The 14,525-nt window shown below is 51.7% G+C and overlaps 2 protein-coding genes across 2 annotated transcripts; one reads left to right on the top strand and one right to left on the bottom strand.

The window, feature by feature from the left end:
- Positions 1–432: 432 nt before the first annotated feature.
- On the bottom strand, positions 433–4,567 carry LOC119093330 (putative 39S ribosomal protein L49, mitochondrial). The gene is made up of 5 exons (XM_037216278.1): positions 4,494–4,567; positions 2,148–2,234; positions 1,766–1,937; positions 1,325–1,449; positions 433–716 (listed from the first exon to the last, which is right to left on the bottom strand). Exons 2-5 carry the CDS (start codon positions 2,214–2,216, stop codon positions 570–572), a joined length of 513 nt encoding a protein of 170 aa, XP_037072173.1. The 5' UTR covers positions 2,217–2,234; positions 4,494–4,567; the 3' UTR covers positions 433–569.
- Positions 4,568–4,993: 426 nt separating this feature from the next.
- On the top strand, positions 4,994–13,235 carry LOC119093329 (serine/threonine-protein phosphatase 5). The gene is made up of 10 exons (XM_037216276.1): positions 4,994–5,158; positions 7,133–7,208; positions 8,156–8,397; positions 8,814–8,961; positions 9,385–9,506; positions 9,749–9,913; positions 10,619–10,724; positions 11,329–11,779; positions 12,362–12,443; positions 13,100–13,235. The coding sequence occupies exons 1-10, from the start codon at positions 5,102–5,104 to the stop codon at positions 13,157–13,159; spliced, it is 1,509 nt and encodes a 502-aa protein (XP_037072171.1). The 5' UTR covers positions 4,994–5,101; the 3' UTR covers positions 13,160–13,235.
- The last annotated feature ends 1,290 nt before the right edge of the window (positions 13,236–14,525 follow it).

The raw sequence follows: 14,525 nt of genomic DNA, 5'->3' as shown, positions 1-14,525 counted from the left end.
TTACCGCTACAGTATCGGTAGATCGCTCACACCGTGTTTTGAAACACCTCGAAATAAAGGTAATCTTTACATGCCACGCTGTTTTTCCGCCGTCCGCCGTCGCCGCGCCACGCAGATTGCGACTGAACGCATCAGTAACGTGATATTATTCCTGACGGTTCTCTTTGCTCCTCGGAGTGAGGATTGGGAACAACAGCTCGCCAGGATCAACATCCCCTCCCCCCCCCCCCCCCCGAGGCCAACGACGTCGCCAGCGCGGACGCGTTCCCCGACCACGAAGCTGGCAAGGAACCAGCTCGAGACCAGATGTCCTTACAGGATGTCCCATTGTGCGATCAGACAGTGAGCAAAGCAGAGGCGAATGAGAATCAATGTAGGTGGGCCGTGTCATGCCGTGTCAGTCGTGCTGACCCCAGTACCACAAAACACGCGTTCAACACCACTTTCCATTCATCGAAGATTCACTTGACATGTTGCAGCACCGCGGTGTCCATAGGCCGCTTTTACCTCGCTCCGAAACGCGCGCGAGACGTCGAGCACGCGCCGTCTACTGGGCCGCCTTCCGTCGGCTACAAGCCCCGCTCTCGCATCCACTGTTTGACCTGGGTCACGTACTCGCCCTTGAACTGCACGTACTGAGCCATCTCGTTCACTTGCGAGGCGATAAACTTCTCATTGACCGCCTCCAGGTGCCGCTTCAGCTCGTTGTGAAACAGCTGCGAACAGCACTGGCTCAGAGCACGTCGCGATGCAACACGCCACATCTGGAGGCCATACTGCACAGGACGGCGGCGATTCGGAGCGACACGCCACAAGACCGCACCTCACGACTGTGACTCTGCGTGGCCGGCACGCCGCGGGTCGCCCTCGGAACCGGGAGGTCGCCCTCGGGACCGGGAGGTCGCCCTAGGAACCGGGAGGTCGCTCTCGGGACCGCGAGGTCGCCTCTATAACCGGGAGGTCGTCCTCGGGACTGGGATATCTCCGCCCGGACCGGAAGGTCACCGTTGGGACCCGGAGGTCGCCCTCGGGACCGGGAGGTCGCCCTCGGGACCGGGAGGTCGCCCTAGGAACTGGGAGGTCGCCCTCGGAACCGGACGGTCGCCCTCAGGACCGGGAGGTCGCCTTCAGGACCAGGAGGTCGTCCTCGGGACTGGGAGGTCGTCCTCGGGAACCGGATGGTCGCCTATCTAACCGGGAGGTCGTCCTCGGGACTGGGATATCCCCGCCCGGACCGGAAGGTCACCGTTGGGACCCGGAGGTCGCCCTCGGGACCGGGAGGTCGCCCTCCGGACCGGGAGGTTGCGCGGCGCGCCAAACTCACCCAGACGTCGCCTCGGACGTTCCTGACCATGGTGATACGCTTCACGCCGTTCTCCTTGATCTTCAAATACACCGGCAGCATGTGGTTCACCGATCTCCGTACGGAGTACGTCAGCTCCGAGCTGCCTGCGGCGCACGGCCAGCGGCGGTGAGGCGGCCGGTCTGGTCAGAGCCGTCGCACGTGGCCCGAGATGTGTGACGCCGCATCTCCAACTCACAGGACATTGGCGTGGCAAAACTGCATCGATTGCATGCCACCAGAAGTCTTAATCACACACGTGCCCATGCGTGAAGATAAGCCACATTTTTGTCAGCTGGCGGACCTCGTATGGCCTTGCATTATTGCTCAGAGGCGAGGTATCATCGGCTCAGAGGCTCAGAGGCATCATCGTCACAGGAGGCAGGCTCGGACGAACCAGCGGCCACTCGCAGGCCACGCTACCTTGCTGCGGGGTCCAGCCGGAGGGGTAGCGTGACTTGGCCGCCGGCACCGGCACCGTCTCTCGGGGCAGCAGCCTCTCCACGTGGCGCCAGTCCACCTCCACCGGCTCCACCTCGGGCAGCTGGGCGTCCGGCGGCGGCGGTAGCTGGCGCACGTACAGGCCGCGCCGGCCCTGCCGACGGACGACGGTCAGACGGCGTCGCAGCTACCAGATGGGACACGGCCAAACAGACACAACAGAATGGGTGTGACAGCAGGGGCAGAATGGCCAGCACTTGGACCATCTGCATGACAGCCATGTGAGAGGAGACAATGTGCAATGAGGAGAAGTCAGTTCTAAGCTGTCAAATTTGCTGCATTTGGACACAATCATTTCACTTACCATACCAAGTCTCATCCCCATAACAGGAAGGCTGGTGAGCCTTCTTGCTGTATTTAGGCACCAAGACATACTGATGGCAGCTCTTATCTGAAACAACAAGCTGTGGTCATATGGTGGTCAGATAATCACTAGTAAGGATTTCACTGAATGAAAAGTAAAGTAGATTTCACTGGATATGAAGTTAATTACATTTCAGTGGATACCAAATTAAGTACACAAGCAAGAGCTTTGTGCCCAGATCTTGCTTGAAGCCACAACAGGTAGAGAACAATAATTTTCTTTAGCAAGTCCTATGGGCCACAAACTACACCATGCTAAGCAAAAGCCACTACTGCACCATGAATCTACCATTGTGGTTGTGCCATTTCAATTAAGCAGCCCATTTTTCAGAATTTTGGATGATAATACACAATTTTTGCTCAACAGTGTTCAGCTGGCAGCTTTTTGTGGCATACAACATTTGTCATACAGCAAATTGCCAGTCTGGTCTTAGCTCATCCCTTGCCAGAGGGCTGCTCCATGCATGGCTGGGCTGAGCACACTGCCCCCTCTGTCACTTGAAATTAAGACATCTGAGCTGCCAGCAGCGCTGCTGAGTTGGAGTACAGGAGCCCGTGCCTGGGCAGGAGCTGTAGTGAAGTCAATAAAAGCTCAATGACTCTGGCTTTGAACCCCTGTTTGGTTGGTAGCATCCACAAAAGTGGGGTATACAAACATTTGGAATCTGTGAGTGATGGGGCTGTTTGTAAAATTATTGGCAATATCGTATATAAGGAGGAAACGCATGGGCACATGATCTTTTCAAATTTGGCATGTATTAATGCAAAGATGTCTGACCTAAAGAGACAACTAAAACCAAACCAAAGTAAAGTGATAGTTGTAAAAAAGGCATTATGGTACATGTTCAATTTTTCCAAATTGAGATATGCATGTACAAATGAGATGACCAAAATCATGCAATGTTTTGGTACAACATGCAAACAATTTTGCATAGTAGCCAGAAGGTTGACCTTTCTGGCATGTGCTGACCTTGCAAGCTGATTGTAGCTGCCATGACATCTCAACCACTTTTCCTGAGGTGAAACCAGATGCATTGAGCCTAAACAGCCATTCCAAGGGAATGAATGGATGCATAGCAGGCTCCATAGCTGTGTCCCACCAGCTCAACAAGATGTATGGGTCACTGACATGAGTAGCCAGATGTACCTTTCATATGCCTCCTCCAGTGCTTGACTATGTCTGGTATTGGGTGTTCTCCATGAAATCATCAAAATTGGTCTGTGATGGCAGCACAAATGCCAGTTTTCCAGGAGTGTCTCAGTGCCATCAAGCATATCCTGTTAGGCATTGCTAAGTCCTGTCCCCTAAATGGACATGTTCCTCAGCAGTGGAAACATGCATTTATTTCTGCACTTCTAAAGACAAAAGATCTAAACACCTGATCCAAATCTGTAAAGTAGACCATAAATTTACATGCTAACCATATCAGAGATTGCTTACACACCATGTATGCCACTTGCTTGTCAGCAACCAACACAGCTACAGACAACACTTTTTTAAAAAGCATGCACTACTTGAAGAATGCCTTTTTCCTTTTGTCCCCAGAAAAAGTTTGTTTATTCATGCTAAGAGCCATCAAAATGTTGATAAGTTGATCACATCATCATTTTTACCACACTTATACTCCAAGATTGCCAAACAGTGCTTGTAACCTCCATGCATGTCATTGTCAGTAGATACAAGCATTTAACAGCTAAATTAAGCTCATACATTCTACAAAACCTTCAACTACCACAGGGTTGTATCAGGGCACCGCTCTGTGACCTGGTGTACTTGCATTTTTTTCAACAAACTCATTATGCACCAATATAGCTACTATTTTGCAGCATGTGATCTATGTCAGCAGCAAAAAGCAGGTGACTGATCACTAAGCTCATCCAAGGAAAAAACAATCTGATTTACCTCACTGGTTTTGCTTGCACTCCATGAGTCAGCAAGCTAAAACCCTGACCATCATGTTTGAAACTACAAAGATGCTCAGAAACTTCCATCTGTGCAAACCAAATCAACTTACAGACTTCTATAATCTAAAAAAGCAGAACAGTTATGTACAGTGGTCTCGGCATGCATCAATTCTTTTAAATAGAGGGCTGTAATGATGAGGTAATTGCTACAGAGTAGAATACGGCTCTAAATGGTATCAGTCCTTTTGTCAAGTTGTGGTGTGTGCGAAATAAAGCAAACAGATGAAGAATCGGCCATTCCACTTTTGACTTTAAGGATCCCATGTGGGTTAAGAGGTCCAACCATCTGCACACCACATAGAGTTCGCCTTATAACAATCACCTTCACGACCCCTTCTGACTGAGCACAAGCGTCTGCATTCACCGCGTACACCAGTACCTCATTTTCCACAATCAATTTCCACAAACTGGGGCGACAATGTTGTGGTTGAAGTTTGCCTTAAAAGCGCAATGATTGAAACTGAAAGGTTTCCGAGTTGCCTTTAGTGAGACAAAAACTGCATCACAAGTAGAAGTATGTGCTCATTTTGAAACCTATCACTTGAATTCTACTAATTTTGAATAACTTTTCATATTTAAATAGGGTTCAATATTTATTTCATAATACTTTTACAAAGAACCATTATAATTTTTAGATATTACAAGACCTAACATCATACTTGCAAAAAACGCACGCTGGATCACGGCTACCCTGGTGGCAGATTTTGAACCTTTTATCAGACTTAACTATAGCGCACAAACGCGTCACCCAATGATATAAGTGGAAGCGAGATAAGCATGGGAATGTGCTGAGGAACCTGCTGGAGGGGGGAATAGGGGCTGCCGCCGGAATCATTAGGACAAGGTCCCATGCGATAGTTTGTGGGCAGGAGTGTTCTGTCACATAGAAGCTCATCTATTAATATAGCTCATTCGCGTTATTTATCGAACATGTTCGATGGTGGTGGCTGCGGAACGGATGCACTGGGAGACACAATGCCGGACCATGTGAGCCCCAAAATGTGTGCTGTTGCTCAATCGCATGCCTTGCATTGTTTGCTGTGCACCATTGTCTGTGGGCTTGCTCGAAGGATTGTGGCCATCAAGAAATTGTTTTATTGCATTGTGCTGCTCTTGTTACCAATTTGTCATGGGTTCAATGGGGTTGTTTAAAAGCTGTGGTTTTAACATAAACCATGATGGAGACTAGCACACCAAAATGGTTATCACGGTGCAGTAGCCATGCAGACAGTAGCATTGTGTTGCTGTGATGAAGCTAAAGGCAATAGTGTAAAGATGTCAATACTTTCAACACAAGTTATTTGCTAAGCTTGAAAAGGGTGATTGGAAGGTTGCCTCTCTATAAGCGTATAACCAGGAAATCACATGCTGCAGCTCCTTCAAGTACATATTGAAAAGGATAATAATTAAGCATTAATTGCTTATTAATTACCTTGAATTTTTGCTCCTGGTTTTTACTTGGTTTATCAACTCACTAATTCATTGTGTCAGAATAATGTTGGAGCAGGAGTACTGGATTGGAAACTTAGATTCAAGTTGACAACTTCACTATGAATGGCAAAGATGAAAATCATACTATACAGTTAGAATGTTGGCAATATACACCTAATTTTGTTCCCTGTCTGGGTTCTTTGCAGGCAGACATTCAAAAAGATAATGTCAGTAGCATAACACAATAGTAATATATTGTTATTGTCTGAATAAGGATGTCAGTATATTCAAACTAGGCTTAGTTCCACTGAGCATGTTCTGCAGCAGATCAGGGGTATCTTGGGTGCCTCCACAAGTTGCCCTTGACTACCCGTACATAGCTGATACAAATAAGATGTCCATGTTTGTGGTGGCATGGATTACAACATTACCATACTTATTTTGCATTTATGGTAAAATTTCGGGGCTATGATACCATGCATGATGACCATATTAACATTAAGAGGATGTCCCTTAAGCTAGACATCAGTTTGGTTGTGGAATTTAAATGATCTGGAGTGTGCATAATGATCTTTTTGAGTTCTTGTTTTATTTGTACCATTAATCAAATTGATTGCCCTGAAAATAGGTGCGAAAACTATATATAAGCAACAGGCTTTTCTTAAATCAGTTGGTTTTGTCAGGAAATGTTGGCAGGCATAGATTTTAATGGTCTACAATGTATGCAGACTCCATATTTCCAGACTCCACTCCATATTCAGAGCAAGTCCATAATATTGAATATTTAAGATTTGAGTCTGAACATTTGGGTATCTTTTCAGCAGAATTCACTCTTATGGCATAATCACAAACTAGGGCAATTACAGTGGAAAGTCTGGGTATCGCTTCACACCAAAACCCATGATGGTCATTATAAGTCAGCTCGATAATGTGGATACAGTGTGACTCAGGGGTCAGGACCAGCTCTATTGCAGTGCATCACAGTTGGTAACAGCCCAGTCTCAGAATGATTTTGCCTTCCTCTGGGTTGTACCAGGAGCCTTGCAGCTCTCTTGGGTGATATGCACATGGTGCCATGTGGATTTTGGAGTGGTCCCCCTATGTAAGTCAATAAATCAGTACATGGGTCTGTCAATAGGGGTATCATCTTCCTATAGCACCATGATCCTTTGGTGGTGGGCTGGGTATTTGGAGCCATGTGCTGTGTATGCATGAAAATTGTGTATGCTTGTGCTGGTACATGAGGCTTATTTCAGCAGCAAAGATAACAGCATGCTGTGTTAAATTATGTGTAATGTCATGATGTTGTGTGATAATGTAATAATATATTGTAATGCAGTAGTGAATATTGTAATAGGGTGTGAACTTGGTTTATCCAGCTGTTGTGTTGATTGAAGAGACAGAACAGAACAGAAGACAGAATGAGGACTTTTTGTAAATTTAAGAAGACAGCTGTCAGTCTACATTTTCTTTGGTACTTGTTATATGCCTCATAATTTGTGGCTCTTAGCTCATTTATGTATTTTTCAGTCATCACTGAAGGCTGATGAAGATAGAAAAACTGAGGCAGAAACATACAAGAATCAAGCCAATGAAAGGTTCACTGGTAAGATGGGCTTCATTATCATCATGAAACCCTGTTGTCACTCAATGTTTCAATTCCTATAATGACATCATGCAGGCACAAGCCACCCTTTGCTGACTCTGTTCCAGGCATGGTAAACAGATGAAAAATGGGTAGCAGCCACTACCATAACATATGACTTTAAGGCTGGTCATTTTACTGTGGGTGTAATAGTTGCGTGTTAGGTATTTTCAGTTTTGGTCAAAGTAATTGTTTTGCCATCTTAGTGTGGCCCCATGAAATTTGTTGCATAAACTGATAAACAAAATAGTCGCAGATGTCAATGTGCTTGTGAAACCTCAAAGTGAAGCTGGTGCAAGTCAAAGAGTGTCATCACTTGCCCCCAAGAGGTCGAGTGAGGTCACATAATGTCATTCCTTCAGCTCCCACAACCCTGTCCATATATGGCTGTGCAGTTGCGCACCTGACATACTTTTGTAATGCAGGTATATTGTGATGCCTTTATTAACATCATTTCAGGTGGTATTGAAAGGTGATTGGTTGTGACATTGACATTGGATGGTTTTTGACATTGACATGGTTTTTATACCACCTTGAATGACCCATACTGTTTCTCAATCACCATGGTCATGATGTTATGTGAACATTTGAATGATAGTTATGGATTATTGTGTGCATTAGGTGGTGTGCATGGCATGCTTTAATATGTTCCCAGCCACATTCTAGTATGTTGCTGCATGATCAAGGGATCAGTACCTTTTATCATGAATTGATTGCCTGCCTCTTTTCTTAATCATAAGTTTAGAAGAACATGCTTAATTAAAGACAGTTGTCTGGTTTTATTTAGATCAATTCGTTAGGAGCCCTGTGTCAGCCAGTAGATGATGGCGTGCCTCTGGCCGCGACACGGGCCGCCTGCCACTGCCGGGCCAGTCCGCGCTCCCGCTGACGCCCGTCCCCGTCCGCAGCTCAGGCCTTTGACGAGGCCGTCGATCTGTACACGAAGGCCATCGAGAGGTGTCCCGACAACCACATCTACCACGCCAACCGCAGCGCGGCGCACCTCCGGCTGGAGAACTTCGGCTACGCGCTGGCCGACGCGTCGCGCACCGTCGAGCTGGACAAGACGTACGTCAAGGGCTACTACCGGCGCGCCGCCGCCCTCATGGGCATGGGCAAGTGGAAGCAGGCGCTGCGCGACTTCGAGAGCGTGAGTGTGGACCTGTGGTCCTGGTGGGAGTGAGGGTGGAGTGGGAGGGAAGGGGGGGGGGGGGCAGAGCTTGCCGCTGTCGGTGGTATGGTTCTGTGGACGCTTGCTGGTGGACGGGCAACGAAGGTTGTCTTGTTGCTTCATTTCATTGCGAACTTGTTTGTCGTGGATGGGCATGGTATACATGCTGAGGCTATGACTTCCTGTGCCCCAAAGTAATAACAGACACATTTGCCATCAAAATCTGTCACACGCAGTGATGGCCTGGGAAAACATCAGCTCGCCCGCCCTCGTTTACCGCAAACCGCACAACGGTGCGAGCCCGGCGTGTGCCTCGGCTCCGCCCGCTCGGCGGCAGTTCGCGCCGCGGCCACCAGGGCGGCCGTCCGTGACGTAGCTCGTCGGCCGGCCGCCAGGTGATGAAGGCGCGGCCGCGGGACAAGGACGCGCGTGAGAAGTTCACCAAGTGTCGCATGATTGTGCGTCGACTGGCGTTCGAGCGCGCCATCGCCGTCGACGAGGTGCAGACGACCGTTGCCGATTCGATCGATCTCGACTCGATGAGTGAGTGGCCGGCGATCGCCGCCGCCCCGTCTCGTCGTGCGCCCCGCCGCGGCTTGTTTCGCGGAGCGGTGCCCGGTACTCGAGTGAGCTTGGCTCCCTTCTGACGGCCAGGTGGCGGCAGTGTCGCGCACTCAGATCGGCAAGAATACCGGTTTTTCGACGGAGCGAGTTTTGATTGAGCGATCGACTCCGTGCGCCGACGAGGGGGTGTGGAGTGGGCGGTTCAATTTGAGCTGTCCCTTACTTGCCTTCAACCTGTAGGACCATTTTTCTGGGCCTGTTATCACGGGATGTTTATGCTATACTTTGGTGTGCCCTGCCCTGGAAGCATGACCGTCGCCGCCCTGGCCATCGCCGTTACGTGCTGTTTTGTGTCCACGCGCGGTTCGACTGCCGCGCCGACTGAGGCGCCCGTGTCCGCAGCCATCGAGGATGACTACGCCGGTCCGGCTCTGGAGGACGGACGGGTGACAGTCCAATTCATGGCTGATCTCATGCGCTGGTTCAAGGACCAGAAGCTCCTGCACAGAAAGTATGCCTTCAAGGTATGGCCACTGAACATCGATCGAAGATGCTGCTGTAACGGAATAGCCAGTGCGTTGTAAATGGCCTCTGTTTTCTAACGAAGGCAAAGTTGATAAGTGATGAGTGCTGGTGGTGATCGTGAGATTGTTTGACCAGCTGTTGATAATTAATTGATATAATAGTTTAGCCCACCGCTTTCTTGCATAGAAATTCTCTGGTCTCCTCGCATGCAGCGAGTGACGCGCTCTCCGGCCATCGCCAGATCCTGCTGGACATCAAGCAGTACCTGCTGCAGCAGCCGTCGCTGGTCGACGTGGCCATCCCCGAGCAGAGCAAGTTCACCGTGTGCGGCGACATCCACGGCCAGTTCTACGACCTCATGAACATCTTCGAGCTCAACGGCGTGCCTTCCGAGGCCAACCCATACGTATCCTTTGACAGTGTTCAGCTCTTGTCAGTGTCTGCTGCCGACTTACACACCACTTTTGTGGCAGCGCCTGTCGCCGATTTACACGTTACTTCCGTGTGAGCGTCTGCTGCTGACTTACACGTCACTTCGGTGTCAGCGTGTGCTGCCGACTTACACGTCACTTCCGTGTCAGCGTCTGCTGCCAACTTACACGTCACCTTGGTGTCAGCATCTGCTGCTGACTTACACGTCACTTTGGTATCAGCGTCTGCTGCTGACTTACACGTCACTTCCGTGTCAGCGTCTGCTGTCGACTTACACGTCACTTCCGTGTCAGCGTCTGCTGCCAACTTACAGTCACTTCCGTGTCAGCGTCTGCTGCCGACTTACACACCGCTTTCGTGTCAGCGTCTGCTGCCGACTCACACGTCACTTTCGTGTTATTGCATCTGCTTTTTTAGCGGCGCTGTAGAATCCCTGTGTGGTGTCTGCAGTCTGGTCTTCTCAACCTATCTACTTTCCTTGGATGGGGATGGTCTGAACTACCCGAATCGTGTTCGATAGAGACCTGTCGGTGCTGCTGTGTGATATTTTCGGTGCCGCTGACGCATTATGTGTGATGTAGGGGCTATCGCAGGTATGTTTTGCTGGCGCCGCTTTAGCGTGGACATGTGTCTCATGTATGTCCAATTGGCACAATTCTTCCTTGACCATGTGGCGCAGCTGTTCAATGGGGACTTCGTGGACCGAGGCTCCTTCTCAGTGGAATGCATCCTAACGCTGTTTGGGTTCAAACTGCTGTATCCAAACCATTTCTTCATGTCCAGAGGTATGTGGCCCGCGTTCAGGAAAGTGAATAAAGCGCACGTCTTCGCTTGATGGTCACCAAATGCAGGGTGGGATGGAGCTTTAAAACCATTCCAGCGTCTGAGATGTCCAAATCTGTTGTGTGTATGCTGTTAATGTTGTTTCCTTGTAAGGCGTGCCGCACTTAACTAATTGATTACCCCGATGAATTAGCGAAGTTTTACGTGCGTCCAAGCGTGGTTAAAGCGAACGCAAATGAATTTGTATACCACACGCAACAGACCCTGATTAAACTGCCTCGAACCGTCGCATCAGTCGTTGCTTGCTGTGTTGTGTGGTGAGGTCGGAGCTGCGGTCGCAGTGACAGCACATCTGACTCGCCCTCTGATGTATCTGACCTGCCTCTTGATGAATCTGACTCGCCTCCTGGTGTATCTCCTGGCTCGCAGCCGTCACGTCCTCCCCCCCCCCCCCCCCTCGTATCCGGACGAGGCCCACATTGCCGTCTGTCGTCTCCGCGTGTCGCCCGGCCCCGTCTGTCCACTCGGCGCCCCGCAGAGCAACCACGAGAGCGAGACGACCAACCAGATGTTTGACCCTGGTGACCGCTCACCGCCGCCCCGCAGGGAACCACGAGAGCGAGACGATGAACCAGATGTACGGCTTCGACGGCGAGGTGAACGCCAAGTACTCGTCGCGCATGGCCGACCTCTTCACCGAGGTGTACAACTGGCTGCCGCTGTGCCACGTGCTGAACGGGCGCGTGTTCGTCACGCACGGCGGCCTGTTCTCGCGCGACGGCGTGACGCTGGCCGAGCTGCGCGCGCTGGAGCGCGGCCGCCAGCCGCCCGAGGAGGGCTTGATGTGCGAGCTGCTCTGGTCGGACCCGCAGCCGCAGCCGGGCCGCGGCCCGTCCAAGCGCGGCGTCGGTTGCCAGTTCGGGCCTGACGTCACCGACGAGTTCGTGCGCACCAACCGGCTCGACTATGTGGTGCGCTCGCACGAGGTGAAGGCCACCGGGTACGAGGTGGCGCACGGCGGCAAGTGCATCACCGTCTTCTCAGCGCCAAACTACTGGTGAGCCCTGGCCCAGCCACTGGAGGGCTGGTCTGCTCTGACGGAGGGGGGGGGGGGGGGAGGGGGGCTTCGCGTGATGTGGGCCGTGCTTTGCGCCTTAAACTGAGCGGTGTGAGAGGCACGGAGAGAAACTCACGTTGTGGTTTGTGGCCATTTTTCCATGGGTGTAATAGTTGGATATTAGGTATTTGTAATCTGGGCCAAAGTAATTTTTGTCCGCATGTAGCGTCCGCGAAGGCGGTCGGTTGTCTGCACAAATCTCTGAATGCTGAAGAGTTAATTGCCAGACAACGTTGCTCTGACCACTGCATATATGTAATAAGTTTAAACAGCCCCATTCTGACCTTTCAGTGTAAAACCTAGTTAGGGTAAGTTGAAGACCAGCAATTTGAATGTTCGAACTGAAACTATTCTCACGTTATGATAAGCAGCTGAGGCGTAATTTGTTTCATTACCAGAGGGTGTGGGTTCCGTATTTCTCTCGAGGGTGTGTCGCGTTTTGAGATAATTACCAGAGCGTCGCGTTCCCTTCGTCGATGTAGCCTGCGCTGTGCTTGCGTGACTGGCAACGTCTCGTTTCAGTGACACGATGAACAATAAGGGAGCGTTCATCACCATGACAGGAGGGGACATGACGCCCAAATACACTACTTACGAGGCTGTGGTAAGAATGTGTGCTCCGCTGGAGTGGGGCAATTACAAGTAGCGTTACTTGTCAGCGTATTATTGCTGGAAGTGCATGCTCGTCGCCCCTTATAAGAGCACAGAGGGCCCTGAGCTCTTTTTCGGTGTTATGAGGTCAGAGCTTCGATGCCAACAGTTTCCGACGTCCAAGATACCGGGAGGTGCTTTTAAACGACGTTATCAGCCAAACCTTTTCAATAAAGTGAATGTGATCATGGCCGCGAACCAATACTGTAACGAATGTTCGCTTTATTACGCTGTTAAACCAGTACCTCCTGGGATAACAATCAACACCTGTCAGCATAGGACCTCTGAGCTCACAAGACATAGGCTGTGAAGCGGATGTCAAAAATTTTCTCAGTTTTCTTATGGTGTATTATATATTATATGCCAGGATAGAACTGCTTGGAGATCATTTACCCCTGGTGTCTTCTTAACTGCTTCTTTTTACCTCGCTATCTCTTTGCGATTGCGAACGATAACGATCGTCATTTTCTTTTGTTGTAATCGTGCTGGCTAGTTGAGACCGGCCATCTAGACGTTACCAACCCGGTGGCCGCCGAGACCGCTCTCCCTCCGGAGAAGTTCCCCCCCCCCCCCCTGCTGCTGCCCCGCTGAGTCGCCCCTCCGCCGCAGCCGCACCCGAACGTGAAGCCGATGGCCTACGCCAACTCCCTGATGAGCATGTTCGTCTAACGTCGGCGGCTCTAGTCGGAGCGCGGTGCCGCCGCAGGACGCTACGCCGCGGGCGGCGCTCGAGGGGACCAAGCGGCGCGGCCGGTCGGGGCGCCGCGCCCCGCCGCCGGTGGACGCCGGCCCCGGCCGCGGGCGCGCCCTCCGTCGATGTGTTGGTCGGCTGTCGCGCCGCCGCCGCCGCCGCCGCCGCCCGCGCGCTGACGTACGCCGTGCGGGACGCGCTCGTTTTAGTGTGGCGCGCGCGCGGCGCCGACGAGCCGTGTTTACGCCGGTGAGCTGGAGTCGCGCCGCTCTGGTGGGCGTGTGCTCCGATGCGCCGGTGGTTTGAGCGGTGACGTCACGCCCCCCGGTAGTCCGATCCACCCGGAACATCCTCACATAGTCAGCTGGAGACTGCCCGGCTCGCAGGGCGGTTGCAGTTATTGTCTTTAGGGATATGGCAATGCTGCAGCGCCTTTGTACAAGTGAGTAGTGAACCATATTTTGTGGGCACACTGCGTTGCGGGCAGTCGTTCAGCGCCGTCGACTTCAGCTGTCCATGGATATGAACTGCGGTCAAAGTCTGTACCACTAGTGTCTGTCGACCTCGCAAGGTGACAGCACCATCGATCCACCATTGCCTCATGCTCGGTGCGTTGCCTGTAGCGCCGCTGGGTCTCACCACTGACCGTCCTCTCTCCGGGGCCAGCCCCGGCTCTGTCTGTGCCGACCCCGCGCTCTCTCTAGACGCCGACCCTCTACCCGTCCAGTGACCCACCCGACCCGCCCCTCACGTCGAGCGCTGCCGGCGGCCCCTGGCGGAGCTGCCTCGTCCAAACGTGACCGTGTTGTGTACCGCGCTCGTACCGCAGCAATAAACGGGCGGGCGTGACCAGCGTCGGTGAGTGAGCACGGCGCCAGCTGACGAGCGGCGGCTCGCACCCCGCTGCACCAGTGCGGGGAGCAGAGGCTGCCGGCCGGCCGGCGGTCGGCCGCCCGCGACAGGAGCGTTGCGACGCTGCGGCCTTGAGGTGGCTCTTCTGAACGGAAATTGACGTCCAGTGAACGACAACCTCATGACCGTGCTTGGAGGGACAGCGTTCAAGTCTGGAGATGCCCTATATCGGATGTGATTGAGCCATTGGTTTATCACTGACACGTCTCAGCGCTGGTCTATTTGCAGTCATATCTTTACGGAAGAGTTGCAGTGAGGTGGAGGTAATGCAAAGCCAACGCAACTCGTGAGCGCAGGGGAGGGGGCGTTCGAGGGGCCAAAAGGGCCTTCAGCATGTTAAAAAAGAACGTGTGTCTAGACTCTGGGTCATGAGGAGGGTGAAGCTGAGTGGTGTTGGCTGCTGGACGACAGGGCCGGCCATTTAACAGTCAG

The sequence above is a fragment of the Pollicipes pollicipes genome, unplaced genomic scaffold (genome assembly GCF_011947565.3).
Source record: "Pollicipes pollicipes isolate AB1234 unplaced genomic scaffold, Ppol_2.1 Scaffold_4002;HRSCAF=4701_pilon_pilon_pilon, whole genome shotgun sequence".
In the NCBI taxonomy this organism is placed as follows: Eukaryota; Metazoa; Arthropoda; class Thecostraca; order Pollicipedomorpha; family Pollicipedidae; genus Pollicipes; species Pollicipes pollicipes.
Note: the sequence above shows the minus strand (reverse complement) of the source record. Positions and strands in the feature narration are given on the sequence as shown.